Consider the following 15,236-nt stretch of genomic DNA (forward strand, 5'->3'; position numbering starts at 1 on the left):
ATACTATGCATTTCAATAGGAATAAAAAATATTGTTTTATAAGGGCTCTCTTTTACAAATGGGATCAGGTTTATAAATGTTTAGGTGATCTATGACAAGGCATCTGCGACCTTGACTTATTCCAGTTTTTAAAATGCTTTTAGGACTGTATCTCATCAAAATTAGCTTTTGTGATGGATGAATCACAGAAACTGTACAGCGCTTCTTTGCTATGTGGCCACAAACACTGAGCTTCTGATTTAAAAGAGAGAGTCCTTCCCTCCCTCAGCCACCTTCACCCAGAATAGAGACCATGTGTGTCATGAGTACTGCACTGCAGCCTTTCATCATCCCTTCCTTGGATCAGACTATCAAATTCTATCCAGTATAAATGCTGAATAATAAGGTTATGGGACAACCTAACTTGGTGATTGGGTACTCGCTTGGTTGATTGGGAAAATGTTTGAAGGAGCAGAGAAGAATGGCTAATAGTTTCATTTTTCTCAGCTAATGAGAGAGAAATGATCCATTGTGTTGAAGACTCCACCCTCATAGCCTACAAACAAATTGTATAAAGAAAAAGGAAAACTTCAGCTACCACTGTGTAGTGATCTGGGGCAGAAGGCTCCTATCCACCTCACTTTGGTGTTCACAGATGAGTGAGGTTATCCTCCACCCCAATCACACTTTGGCCAATTCCTGTCCTTGTCCATCTTGTGGCCAGTTTCCCATAGGTGGGTCAGCTACAGCAGGAAGACGAAGGAGAGAGACAGGCTCAGCATAGGGTGCTGTGTAGGTAGGGTTTCCAGGTGTCCAGTTTTTTACCAGACAGCCTGGTCGAAAAGGGACCCCAGTGGCTCCGGTCAGCACCGTTAAAAGTCTGGTCATCAGTTCAGCTGTTAAAAGTCCAGTCATCAGAGCAGTGGGGCTAAGGCAGGCTTCCTGCCTACCGTGGCTCCACGCAGCTCCCAGAAGTAGTGGCATGTCCCCCCTCCAGCTCCTACGCATAGGGGCAGTCAGGGAGCATGCTGCCCCCACCCCTAACCCCAGCTCTGCAGCTCCCATTGGCCAGAAACTGCCACCGCCACTATCCCAGGGCTCCGGCAGCAAGGCTCGGGCAGCGATTTAAAGGGCCCGAGGCTCCAGCCGCTGCTACTTCCCTGGGCCCTTTAAATCGCCGCTGGAGCCACGCTGCCAGAGCACCTGAGGTAGCGGCAACGGCCAAGGTCTCTGGTGGGGAGCCCTGGGCCCTTTAAATTGCCGACAGAGCCCCGGGGGCTTCCGGCTGCCACTGCTACCCTGGGGCTCCGGCAGCGGTGCTCTGGCGGCAATTTAAAGGGCCCAGGGCTCCAGCCGCTGCCAGGAGCCCCAGGCCCTTTAAATCACCGTCTGGGGAAGCCAGTACAGTACAGTGCACCAGCTCTTGCCGGTATACCGTACCAGACTGGGCCGGCTTACTTTCACCTCTGCCTGTCCCCCTCCCAAGCCCCAACCCTCTTCCCCAGCCCTGATCCCTCTCCTGCCCTCCGAATCCCTCAATCCCAGCCCAGCCCCGGCTCCTACAATCCAATCCTCTCATCCCCATCCCCACCCCACAGCCCCAGCTGGAGCTCTCACCCTCCAACCCCCTGTCCCAGCCCAGAGCCTCCTCCCACACCCTGAACCCCTCATTTCTGGCCCCACCCCAGAACCCACATCCCCAGCCCAGAACCTAAACCCCCTCCCACACCTCAACCCCCTCCCATATTCCGAACCCCTCAGCTCCACCCCTCAGCATGGAGCCCCCTCCTGCACTTCAAACCCCTCATCCCTGGCCCCATCACAGAGCCTGCACCCCCAGCTGGAACCCTCACCCCCCTCGTATTCCAACTCACTGCCTCAGCCCAAAGCCCCCTCCTGCACCCTGATCTTCTCATTTCTGGCTCCACCCCGGAGCCTGCACCACCAGCCGGAGCCCTCACCCCCTCCTCCACCCCAACCCCCCTGAGTGAAAATGAGTGAGTGAGAGAGGGTGGGGAGAGTGAGCAACAGAGGGAAGTGGGGACAGAGTGAGTAGGGGGGCGGGGCCTCAGAAAGGGTGAGCCAAGGGTTGGCTTCGGTGGGGGGGAGGGTGGGGCAGGGGCATGGGTGTTCAGTTTTGTGTGAGTAGAAAGTTGGCAGCCCTATGTGTAGGACTTTTACATTAAATTTTCATTAAGTCAATTCCACAGCTCCCTCTATGAAAACACAGCCAACTAGTTGTGGGAAGCTCGTTGCCTCTTAACAGTGCATATCAACTCAGCACAGTAGTTTAGGATGTCAACTGAAGAGTAATACCATATCCAATTAAAACTGCAGGGGAAGTTTAGATAGGCTTCAGCCATACCTGAACACATACATACTGAATTTTGAGGGCTGTTCAAACTGCAGATACAGATCTAAATTTTGCAAATTGCTCATATCTTTATAATGGACAGAAAAAAAATTCAAATCCAAATATCACTGAATTTAGGGATATTTGAAATCCAAGTCAGGATCCAAATTTTGCCACTTATACAAATCTCTACTCTAGCTGTTTCCCAAACTGGACACCTATGCTAACATTTATTTTAGTACTGTAGGGTTTGCCTTTGCAGTCTCCTCTCCAAACAGTGGCCAGTACCCAGTTTATAGAATCACAGAAGATTAGGGTTGGAAGAGACCTCAGGAGGTCATCTAGTCCAACCCCCTGCTCAAAGCAGAACGAACATTGACTAAATCATCCCAGCCAGGGCTTTGTCAAGCTGGGCCTTAAAAACCTCTAAGGATGGAGGTCCTACCACCTCCTTAGGTAACCCATTCCAGTGCTTCACCACCCTCCTAGTGAAATAGTGTTTCCTAATATCCAACCTAGAGCTCCTCCACTGCAACTTGAAACCATTAATCCTCGTTTTGTCATCTGCCACCACTGAGAACAGCCTAGCTGCATCCTCTTTGGAACCCCACGTCAGGTAGTTGAAGGCTGCTATCTAATCCCCCCTCACTCTTCTCTTCTGCAGACGAAACAAGCCCAGTTCCCTCAGCCTCTCCTCGTAAGCCATGTGCCCCAGCCCCCTGATCATTTTCATTGCCCTCCGCTGGACTTTCTTCAATTTGTCCACATCCTTTCTGTAGTGCGGGGTCCCAAACTGGATGCAGTACTCCAGATGTGACCTCACCAGTGCTGAATAGAGGGGAATAATCACTTCCCTCGATCTGCTGGCAATGCTCCTACTAATGCAATTTTGCTTGGCTTGTCAGAGAAATGATGAAATCAGAACTTGAAGCTTAATCAACTTAGATCTGCATTTATTCACAGTGACATATGGGTTTTTTAATACCGGAAACTAACCTACCTACAATATTTATTTTAAAAATATTTGCAGGTATAAAATTCTGTTCCCATAAAACTGAATGGAAAATTTCTTCCTCTTTCCATTTGTGACGGGGTATGTGAACCCCAAAGTGGGATAGAAGGAGTTAAGGAGCAGTTTTAGGCCCAAGTGCCCCGACCCATCGCACCTGTAGAGCCTGCTCCAGCAGGAGGAGGAATTTAGAAGAGAACCAGATAGCTCAGAAAGGAGGGGATAGAAGATAGGGTAGAAGAATGGACCTATCCTGGGAGTTCCTGAGTAAGGGTACATCAGGAGTCCTTGCTGCACGGAGTGGGGCTGCAAGTGGTAGCTCCCCCAGGATTTGGGGGAGAGACTAGTTTGTCTTTAAGGGTTAAGGAACCGTTTACTTTATCTTTTCTTTGATTATTTGTGAGACTGTGACCACAGCCTGGAGTTGGAAAGTAAATGGTAGGAAGCGGTTGAGGGAGGCAGCTTTGGAGCACTCCTAGGGGCTTAATATTGCTGCCACTCATAGGGCCCTGGGTTGAAGCCTGATAAAGAGAAAGGGCCTGAGCTCCCATAACCAGCCAGCCGCAAGTGTGGCATAACCTCCCACACCTTGAGATAAGACATTATAAGTGCTGAAGTAAGGGTGTGAGGCCTTTGGGAACCCAGAATTGGGCAGAAAGCTCCTTTTGGGAGGACATTGGACTCCTGTGTTTTGTTGGGCACGGTTACCCTGGAAAGGGGTGGACTTCAATGATGACCTGACCAGAGGCCGAGTTACTGTCTATTGGAAGAGAGACAGCCACCATGTCTGAGTGACCAATGGCAGGGAACACTGGGGACAGGGGAGAGTTGTGACACAGGGACCTAACCACTAGGCAATACCACCAATGAGCCCCAGCCCCATCACACCATTTAGGAATAAGTACATTTTGATGACATGCAACTTGTTTAATGAACAAATATTATACATGCAGAACAATTTAAAGTATTTCAAATGTAGTTACAACCTGTATTACTTCATGAATTCCTCCCCACTCCCATCACCACCACTAAGACCATTTTATCTGCCCAAACTCATTTGTATTCACTCAGGGTGCACTGTGCTGTTTGTGGGGTTTTATTTCTTTATATTTTACTAGTACTACGTTGTGCACACATGGGGGCAGCTTTTGGTTGACTATGTCCATGTGCACATGGCAAAATAACTGGGGCTATCAGTCAGAATGCTTGGTGGAAGTTGGACACGTAGGTCCTAGGCTCAGAGAGACTTACTGTGAAGCCCTTCACATTGTGGAAGAGTATAAACAAAGTGGGCCATCAGTGAGATTGACATAGTCTCCACAGATAAAATCAGCTACTGAAATAATCCCAATGATGTAAGTAATTAATAAACTAGAAATGTATGCAGTGTTGTTGCAGCTGTGTTGGTCCCAGGATATTAGATGGTGGGTGAGGTAATATCTTCTCTTGGACCAATTTCTGTTTGTGACAGAGACAGGCTTCTGAGCTAACATAGAGCTCTTTCTTCAAGTCTGGAAAATGTGCTCTGAGTGTCATAGCTAAATACCAGGTGGAACAGATTGTCTGAGGACATTTCCCAGACCTGAAGAAGAGCTCTGTGTAAGCTTGTCTCTCTCAGCAGGAAAAGTTGGTCCAATAAAATATATTACCTCACCCACCTTGTCTCTCTTAACTAGAAATGTCTGTTAAACTTCCATCTTATTTCCGGAGTTGTGTAGACTGAGAAGTAGTGCTTTTCACATGCAGTGCAGTTTTGAAAAGCGCTGAAGCGTATTTTTTCAAAGATGTTATTCTGTATGTCTGTATGTGGTGTCTGTAGGCCAGATTCAATAAATGCTCCATCCACTCTCTCTATTCTGGAAGCCTGTACAAGGCTGCAAAATTGACTTGTTTGCATTTTTGCAGCCTTACACAGGCTCTTGTGGCAAAGAAACTGGACTGTGTTATTTTTATTGATTCTTGTCCCGTGCAATTTTTATAGATCTATTTGACCAAACTTTTTACCCTGGTATATATCGTTAAAATAATTTTGAATGGTGCAATTCAAAACATCAAAATCAAATGATGGTTACTATTCAAAATGTAATAGTTAATCTTACCCTACATTTGTAATAAATGAGGCTCATAGGGTATTTGTAGCCCAACCAGCTTACGAACATGCTTCTATAAACCAAGGATATTTGGACCCCAGGTCTTGGGTAAAAGAAACATTGTATTGTCTTGATGTACCATACTCCAGGATTCATTTCTTCCTTCCTTTCTCAGGTGTTTATGGGGTAGTTCAGGCTTTCATGTTCAGTTCATACTATGCCTAGCAACAGCTATGAAGAATTACCAGGCTCTGTTTTCCTACGGAGCTGCTGCTAGCAATGTCACATGGCTTCCCCGACCTTTGTTTCTCTCTAGCCTTTGTTTCCTCCTGTCCATCCCAAAACAGGTTCCCCCACGATTGCCTGCCCTAATCAGTTGCTTTTATTGTTTTAGCATGGAACTGCCTTACTCCAAACACTACAGAGAATGCAGATGCCTGGGGACTTGGACATTACTTTTTTTAGGAATTCTACTTACCTTTCCCATATGGCTTCTTTTAGGATTAAATGGTTAATAATTGTACAGTAATTTGAAAGGTAAATCCCTATATCTGCACTAATTTATTTTTTTTATTATTATTTAGTTAGTTAGTTAGCTCTTTCATGGTAAATTATGGTCTTAGACAGCCCAACACACATTCTGTCTGAATTCTCAATATTTATAGTCTCTAGCTGATGCAGAATTCAATGTCTGCGAAGAATGGTACACAGTATATAGCAGATGCTGAGTCATTCAAGCAACTTTTCAGCGAGTAAATGACTGTGATAAAAGAATGTTTACAAAATCTAATTGTACAACACAGCCCCAGCTGGTGCTATTATGGATCACACTGTTTACAACATAGAAATGTGAAACTGCTCATTTTATTTTATTTTTTTTGTGGCCCTCTCCTCTCAAGGAAACATAGAGGCTACCCACTCAAATGCAACTTGGTTTCATTGTCTCTGATGTATGCAGTTTGTGGGGTGGCACTGTCCAAGCCATTTTTAAAAAACATTGAGGGGATAATCATAAACTATTCTTGAATCGGCTATTCTTGGTTGAACTGGGTAAATGGCTGAGAAGAATTTGTGGGCCAGATCATGAATTTGTGGTGCATGTAGTCACAAGCAGAAGGGGAACTATGGGGTACTGTGGCATTCCAGTTTGGCTTTCTTGAAACCCACTAGTAGAGAATTTATATGGGTCCTCTGTGTACTGAGCAGCGGAATAAAATTAAAGGCCATGTTTAAGACCAGAGGTGTGGTCCATTGTTTTAGCCTAAATACTCGCTCCCCTAATCTACTTCCATCCTTTATGGAAGGAAGTGTGAAGGGTGACAGTGTTTGACCCCATATGTTTATAGCTATTTTACCACTGTGCACATCAGGTCAGATTTTAGTTTTAACTAAGACCCTTGTGTGTGATTTGGGAAGAGGGATTGGTGAGCTGCATCAGGACCTTTGAGAACCAACAACCCTTACTTGCAAGTGTGCAGGTCAGAGCCATAGGCCCACCCTCCCCCTGAAACCTTTTGGGGATGTGGGGGTAACACTGCTGCTTGTTCTAGTGCAGGGAATGCAAGGGACTACAGTTGTGGCTGACACCTACACTGAATTTAGAAGGCTCCTTGCATCCACCTCAAGTATTATGCACCTACAAAGGTCCAGTCACAATCCGTCCCATAATACATATAGAAGAGTGTTAATAACCTGGACTTCACTAGTTGCCAAACCCAATAATCCATATGTAAAAAAATGAGTCTCCCTTCTTAGCAAATATTAAATAATGTTGTGGTGAGGTTCCATACTTAATAACTTATATAGAACACTATAGTATATTTAACAGTACTGTATACAACCATGTGAAATACTTTAAACTGCAGTTATCAGAAAAGGAACTTAAAGCATTTTTGGATAGTGTATTCTTGGTCTTTAACAATTGTTTATTCATGCTCTGTTTCATAAAGGGTGTAATAATTAATGAGATTCTAATGTAATTTAAGGTTTCCTTTGGTCTTCTGCTTCAAAAGTAAGGGTTGAAATATCAGGAATTTTTAACTAATATGATCAAACTATTTTGAATGTTTCTGTACCTTAATAATATTTAGGGAATAAACTAAATACTCAAGATCTTCTGAACATTTTCAGTATTTTTTTGTCATTATGAAGGTTGTTGCTACTACAATTTTAATAAAGGAGGTGCCCAGTTAAGACAATAGATTTTGTCCGCAAGAGAGAAGAAATATGTTTTTCTTTGTAAATATTTTTGTTCAAAAAACTGAAATATTATAATCATATTTTTCCTGTAATACAAGCATATGTTTGCATTATGGAACAGTTTTGTTTGAAAACTGCATTTTTGGTACAAAAATGTAGCGATTACTAGAGTTTCATCAAGTTTACTAGAAGATTCCATTATACCAAGGTACAGAATATATCGCTTTTTGCATGTTTGACATTGAGAATGTGGCTGTACTCTAAAAAGTGTTTGCAGAAATAGCAATGTGGTGTTCCCTGTTGTTATCTTTCAATGATTTCCATACTAAAAGTGCTTAGTTAATACCTAAAAAGCACTTCACAAGTGAAAGCTCAGCCTGGATTCCAAAAGTCAACTTTGGTTCTTGTCTTACTGTGCATCATTACCAGTAATAAAGATTCTGCAGGCCAAATGTTACCCTCCCATTTATCCTTGTAAACCTCCATTGTCTTGAAGTTATGCTCTCACTGATGCTTTCAGTTACACTGCTGAAGCCTTATTATATTTTAATTAGTCCTATAAATAGAATTTATTGAACAATTCTGCTTAAGATACAGAAAGGAAAACGAAATCCAGCTCACTCTCTCTTGTCTATATTGGCATTGCAGGACCAACAGTCATAAAAAGCAATAAAAACTTACTTTACTTACTAATGTGAGGAGATATAACTCTAGATACACACAGGCAGCAGATGGAATGAATAGGAAAGTACTATTTTTGCATAATCATTTTTCAGAGAACAATAGCATTTTAATTTAATGTCCATTATGGACTAACATGAGCACGTCCAAATTTTGCCTAAACAAGAGCTACACTGGCAGATTGCTAGGAACCTGAGAGCTATTCCACATTTTCATAATTTGGAGCAGATTGCAGTTGTCCTAGTGTTTAACATGGAGCATCCTGATCCATGGGCGGTACCTTTGTATAAATGGTGGAATAGTTGTGGTTAGAAGTAAGCAATTCTGAACAAGGATTTCTTTGCAAAATACCATGAAAACCAATGTAGATAAAAATTATATAAAAAAAAAATCCCAAAAGTTTGGACTTCAAGATATATGTCTGACATTGGAGGAAATGAATCACTCTTTTTCAATCTAATGCAAAATTCTTTTTTTTAAAGTTTCTCATTGTTCCATTTCAGTTTCTCCGAAGATATCTCGTATTTCAACTGACATTGTTGTGAATGAAGGAAGCAATGTTACACTTACTTGCTTGGCCAGTGGGAAACCAGAGCCTTCCATTTCTTGGAGACATATCTCTCCATCAGGTAAGCACAAAACCATTTTTAACCCAGAGTTTCTCTCTTTCAGAAAACCCGTCGCCATTCATGCCTTTATAGATTAGGAATTGACACCACTAGTTTTGTGTGCCCAGTTTAGGACAATTGGACCAGATTTTCAGAGAAGGTGATCACCCAAAAACTCTAGCTGAAGTCAGTGAGGGTTGTGGGTGCTCAGCACCTGTTAAACTCAGCCCTTAGACATAGGGTTAAACACACAATTTGAGATACCAAAAATTCAACTTTACTTTTGAAAATCTGGACCTAAGTGACTTGCCTAAGGACACAGGAGAGAGTCAGTGTCAAAGACAAGATGAGAGTTCCCGGCTCGCAGGTTATGCTCATTTCAGCTGACCATAGTAATCTATCAAACATCTCAAAAAACAAAGGAATCTTTCAGACACAGTTCTCTATACCTAAAAAAGAAAGATGAAATTTACATCATGCTGATTTAATATTTTTTAATATTTCACTACCACTGAGCCTTGTGATTATGCTGTTATACAGAATAGTTTATCAAAATAGTTTTAAATTAAAGTATACATGAAAAATTGCAAGCAGACATGATATCTAAAGAAATAATTGTCATTCTGATTCCACACACGGAGTTCTTGTACATTGGCCAAACCTGGACAGTCTCTACGTAAAAGAATAAATGGACACAAATCAGACATCAAGAATGATAACATTCAAAAACCAGTTGGAGAACACTTCAATCTCCCTGGTCACTCGATTACAGACCTAAAAGTTGCAATATTACAACAACAAAAAATTCAAAAACAGACTCCAGCGAGAGACTGCTGAATTGGAATTAATTTGCAAACTGGACACCATTAAATTAGGCTGGAACTGGGAGTGGATGGGTCATTACACAAAGTAAAACTATTTCCCCATGCTTATTCTCCCCCGCCCCACACTGTTATTCTCACCTGCTTGTCAACTGTTGGAAATGGGCCATCCTGATTATCACTACAAAAGTTTTTTTCCCTGCTGATAATAGCTCACATAATTAACCACTCTCATTATAGTAAAAAGAAAAGGAGTACTTGTGGCACCTTAGAGACTAACCAATTTATTTGAGCATGAGCTTTCGTGAGCCACAGCTCACTTCATCAGATGTGATGAAGTGAGCTGTGGCTCACGAAAGCTCATGCTCAAATAAATTGGTTAGTCTCTAAGGTGCCACAAGTACTCCTTTTCTTTTTGCGAATACAGACTAACACGGCTGTTCCTCTGAAACCTCTCATTATAGTGTGTATGGCAACACCCATTTTTTCATGTTCTCTGTGTGTATATATATGTATCTTCCTACTGTATTTTCCACTACATGCATCCGATGAAGTGGGTTTTAGCCCACGAAAGCTTATGCTCACATAAATTTGTTAGTCTCTAAGGTGCCACAAGGACTCCTCGTTCTTTTTGCTGATACAGACTAACACAGCTACCACTCTGAAAAGAGTTCTTTTTATATTTTTAAGTAATTTTTGTATGTGACTAACAGAGTTAAACTGTTCTAAGTATGATAGAAAAAAATATTCTTTGGGGGCCTCTCTATATTCCCACTGATGGCAAGAGCACCTTATTGCAAGTTGTGTTCATTGAGGAGTGCTCAAGTACACTAACTCCTTCAAGCTTTCAGTGCCTGAGGCTGTATAAGGGAGTTCCACTCCTCAGCTGTTTCAGTTCCTGTCTCTCTCTGCTGCTGACTGCTGAAGGAACTTCACTTCCGTGTTGCAGAGCTTTGGCTCTGACAATCCTCTGTGTTTTATGTCTAGCAGGATTGCCCTCCACTGCCAGATGAAAGTGGTACACAGCATTGGTGCTGGATCTGGAATGTTTTTATGTGGATATTTTTATTTATTTTAAACATAAAGGGTCTGTTCTACTCTCTCACTCATTTCAAAGAACTTTTCTGAAAACCATTGAGTTGTTTGGGAGTATGCTGTCACTGAATGTCACATTACTGGAGTATAAAGAGAAAAGGAGGACTTGTGGCACCTTAGAGACTAACCATTTATTTGAGCATAAGCTTTTGTGAGCTACAGCTCACTTCATCGGAGCTGTAGCTCACGAAAGCTTATGCTCAAATAAATTGGTTAGTCTCTAAGGTGTCACAAGTACTCCTTTTCTTTTTGCAGATACAGACTAACACGGCTGCTACTCTGAAACCTGTCATTACTGGAGTATAAGACTGATGTAATGATTGTTCTGTAACTAAAATATTATGTTTCCTTTATTTACTTCCACATTAATTATTTAGTTTGAAAGGTTGCTGGAGAGATCACATTACTTGGCATTACATCTGATTGCTTAGTCAAATGTTTGGATACTTTTCATTTAGAATGGATAAATGAATGTGTTCCTACACTGACCAGAGTAATGGCAATTAATTACTGTATGTGGTGGAACATAGCATAGTGTGCCTAAAAGTGAGTCTGAGCAGTAGTTTGCTTTACAAAACAAGATTTGAAAAAGTTACTATTGGCCTTTAAAACAATGACAATGAAAACTATTTCAAGTGACTACTAATAAACTAGAAAATATCAGTTGCATCATAAAGATGTTTTATAACTAAATGTCAATCAAAATAGTATCAGAAACCTTGGGGAGACTTTAGAATGGTAGCTTTATATATGAAGTTGCTTTAAATATGAACTCCCTAGGGTTCCCTGAAAAAATGAATTACATTAGCTGAACCCTACTGCCATCTTGCTAATGTCTTATAAGTGCTTCTAATTGGTATTTTTTATTTTAGATGCAATCCCTTGCAACCCCATTGGCTAAGCTATTTATCTTTTCAAGAGAGGAGCAGTGCTTTGGTTGTGTTTTAATTAAAACTTGTCACATAGATTTTAATTTTACATTCTAGGTCAACTTCTTTATTGCCATTTGAGTTTTGGTTAACCTTGCCTGTTTAAGAGGAATCAGGAGTGAACAATGTTCAGAAAAAATAATTCCTCAGAATAGGCAAGGTTAACCAAGCCCCAAATGGCAATAAAGAAGTTGACTAATTACTGCTTACTGCAATGTAACTTGCATGCTCTCTGTAATTCATTTAACTGGATAAAATGTATTTTCTAAACTACCAATAGTCAAATACAGACAACAGCTCTGAAAAAATAATAATAAATATGTAACTATGTAGTCTATACAGTATAATAGTATTAAAATATATATCAGTAAATATTATTGTTAGAGCTACCTCCCACCAGTTATAGCATATTTGTGTTTGCAATCAAAATTTGGGTCATGAGCTTGTGTGCAGCCAGAGACTTGGAGGGCAGCAGAACCAGTGCACTCAGTCCATGTGGGAGGCAATACACTGGATTGCTTGTGAAAGACTCTTGCTTGTCTTTCTAAAAGATAACTTCTAGATGAGCTAGAACATATGGACTTGATGAAATTTTATGGCTCGTGTGACTCAGAAGGTCATCCTAGAGATCATTATAGTCCCTTTTGGCCACACAATCTATAAGTCTTTTAGCCAAGTAGTGTTAATGGTTTCTGGAAGGAGAAGCATCCAGACCCTTCTTGTTCATTGCATATTATCCACAAGGTATTGCTCCCTTGTTAGGCTAGGTTAGTTCTCATGCTGTTGCTTGGACAGCACAGAGGACACCAAATGCATTATGTGCCTCTATGATGTTCTGTCCTGAGCCAAAATTGGTGTGTTATGGGATAGGATACCTGTAAGGCACAGGTGTCTTGTTAACACTGTCCAGCCATCATGTTTTAGGTCTTCCAGGGGGTCGTTTCCATTCTGCTTTCATTGGGTCAAAGTCAAAGATGATTCTCTCAGGGAAGTTGAAACATGTTTGGAGCAGATGACTTTAGAACCTTAGGGAGCGTAGACTGATCATTTGAGAAAGCAATACCAGTTTAGTTAGGAGGGGTATCTTGTCTTTCAGCTTGAATTTTGTGCCAGTTGATGTTTTCAGTCATTTTGAGATGGTGTCCAACTTCTTTTCAATCTTGACAGTGTGGTGCTTGTCCCATAGGTCAGAATACTTATCACTGAAACATTAAAGCTCTTTAGCACCGAAGCATCATATTGCTATTTACCAGTGTGTTCAATTTGTGAAAGACATTCCTGATGAGGTACTGATAACATATGCAGTGCAGACTTCAGGTTCTTACTTACTGCTACTCATGTTATTGACAACAGAGCCGAGGTAGGTGAAATCACCAATAGTCATGACTGGATGATCACCCACAAAGATGCTAGAGTCCTCAGTGTGTTTGAAATTGCCACCGGGAATAATTTTGGTTTTACATCAACTAAATTTTGGGCTGACTTTTCCACTGAGCTTTTCTGGGCTTTAAGTGTCATAACCAGCTCATCCATTGACTCAGCAACCAGCACTACATCATTGGCAAAACTGAAGTCAGTACGGTTCTTGACATCAAGGTATATACCTAAAATGCATTTACTTGGTGTCATAAATATAAAGGGAAGGGTAACCACCTTTCTGTATACAGAACTATAAAATCCCTCCTGGCCAGAGGCAAAACTCTTTCACCTGTAAAGGGTTAAGAAGCTAGGATAACCTCGCTAGCACCTGACCAGAATGACCAATGAGGAGACAAGATACTATCAAAGCTGGAGTGGGGGGGGCACTTGAATTCTCATACCTTCTTGATAAGCTGGTGCACTGTGAAGATTTGCTTCATCACTGAATGACCAGGAGTGAAGCCAGCTTGAACTGATCTTTTCTTTCTTCTTAAGATATCAGTAGCTCAGGCCAACTAGATGGAAGCAAAAACTTTTCCTAGGATGGATAGAAGAGTAATGCTGTGATAGTAAAATCAGTCTTTGTGCTGCCAGTAATGTCTTTTTGTCATTTGGACAGGTTCTCCAGATTACATTGAATAGTGTCTGCCACAAAAGAATATGTGGTCCAGTGTATTTTAACAGTTCTTCCAGAATTCCACATATTCCTGTCACCATATGTCCCTTAAGCTCTCTTGGAGCTAAATGAAGACTAGAATACTTCTTCAAATGATTTTCCAGTGTTGAAGTGCATGTGCCCTATGTGTGCAAGACGGGATGTTTTTTGAATAATAGTGTCCATTAGGGCAATACCTGTGCCCTTGCCACTTACTCTTCCCGTAGTCAAGAGTATAAGGGGTGGATCAGCTGTAACCTCTATTCAGTTCCATTCAGCGGATGGCTGAGACAGAACCCTGTAGTGCTGTGTCCCTTGCTCTGCGTAAGATGGCTGATGCTGATCTACAGTTTTCGTTGCCCATTTGCATATATTCAAAACAAAACAAAACCTCTTAGACTTAGATTACTGATAGGTTTTCCTGTATAGGGGTTTAACCCTTCCCCCCCCCCTCCCCATGCATGGAACACTTTGTAGAAGGATCTGCCCTGTACAGTAATTCAAAATAGCCAGCACCAAATCACTGAGGTTTAAGTTTTCCCCTCTTGTGATGAGGCAATACCTGTGAATGATGGCTATGCTCAATGCCTATTGTGCCTGGGAGAGGGATGTGCTCCAGAGCATGGTTAGATTTGCAAGTCCTTCTCTGAAAGAACCCAGAAAGTAATGGAGGCAAAACTGAAACTTTTTCTCCTTGAAAAGTCCATGCAAGCAATATCAAACCTTGGCAGACCATCCAAGGAGCTCCAGCTACTGGGTCCACCTCAAGCATCAACTGCCCTGGTGACATGACTCCGGGTTCCCAGAAGACCTCTCATGAGCCCCACTCATCAGGCATCTCAGTGATGACTTCAGACCGGGGTCATAAGGAGTCCCGCTCTGATATGTCTGCACCAAATCCCAAACTGGCACAATGGTCTCTACACACAACAAGCACTGTGCTGCCTCCATTAACGATAATAGGTGCTGACTACTATATCAAAGCCTCAAGCACTGTCTGTGTCTGCACCGAAAACTCCAGCACAGTTTCCCCATACCAAGAACCACTGCTTCAACTCCCACCACTGCCTTGGTACCGACCAAATTCTTACCCAAGCTAGTTTGAGAGCTCTCTTCAGTGGCACCAATGCACTCCACAGCAAGCTGAGACCTTTCATTCTGACCATTTCTGGACTCATCGCTCACTAAAAGGCTGCAGGAAGTTAACCATTCATGGTACTAAAAGGCTGCAGGAAGAAACCATTCCTGACACCGACACCACACAGAGAACACTAGATAGAACTGCGATTCTGCTAGAAGAGGTGTATTTCTCTGTCTCCCCAGAAGAGGTGAATTTCTCTGTCTCCCCAGAAGAGGAGGAACAAAGCAGACATTCCTCACAAGAACATGCCCTGTCAC

At 42.1% G+C, this 15,236-nt stretch overlaps 1 protein-coding gene across 3 annotated transcripts in view; it reads left to right on the plus strand.

The window, feature by feature from the left end:
* The window catches only part of NEGR1 (neuronal growth regulator 1), a 626,594-nt gene that overhangs the window by 383,022 nt on the left and 228,336 nt on the right, over positions 1-15,236 (plus strand). For all 3 annotated transcript variants that reach the window (XM_075131735.1, XM_075131734.1, XM_048862624.2), the window contains exon 3: positions 8,815-8,940. In XM_075131735.1, the coding sequence (XP_074987836.1) occupies positions 8,815-8,940 (126 nt within the window). The remainder of the gene's footprint in view (positions 1-8,814; positions 8,941-15,236) is intronic.

This window comes from Caretta caretta, chromosome 8, assembly GCF_965140235.1.
Source record: "Caretta caretta isolate rCarCar2 chromosome 8, rCarCar1.hap1, whole genome shotgun sequence".
In the NCBI taxonomy this organism is placed as follows: Eukaryota; Metazoa; Chordata; order Testudines; family Cheloniidae; genus Caretta; species Caretta caretta.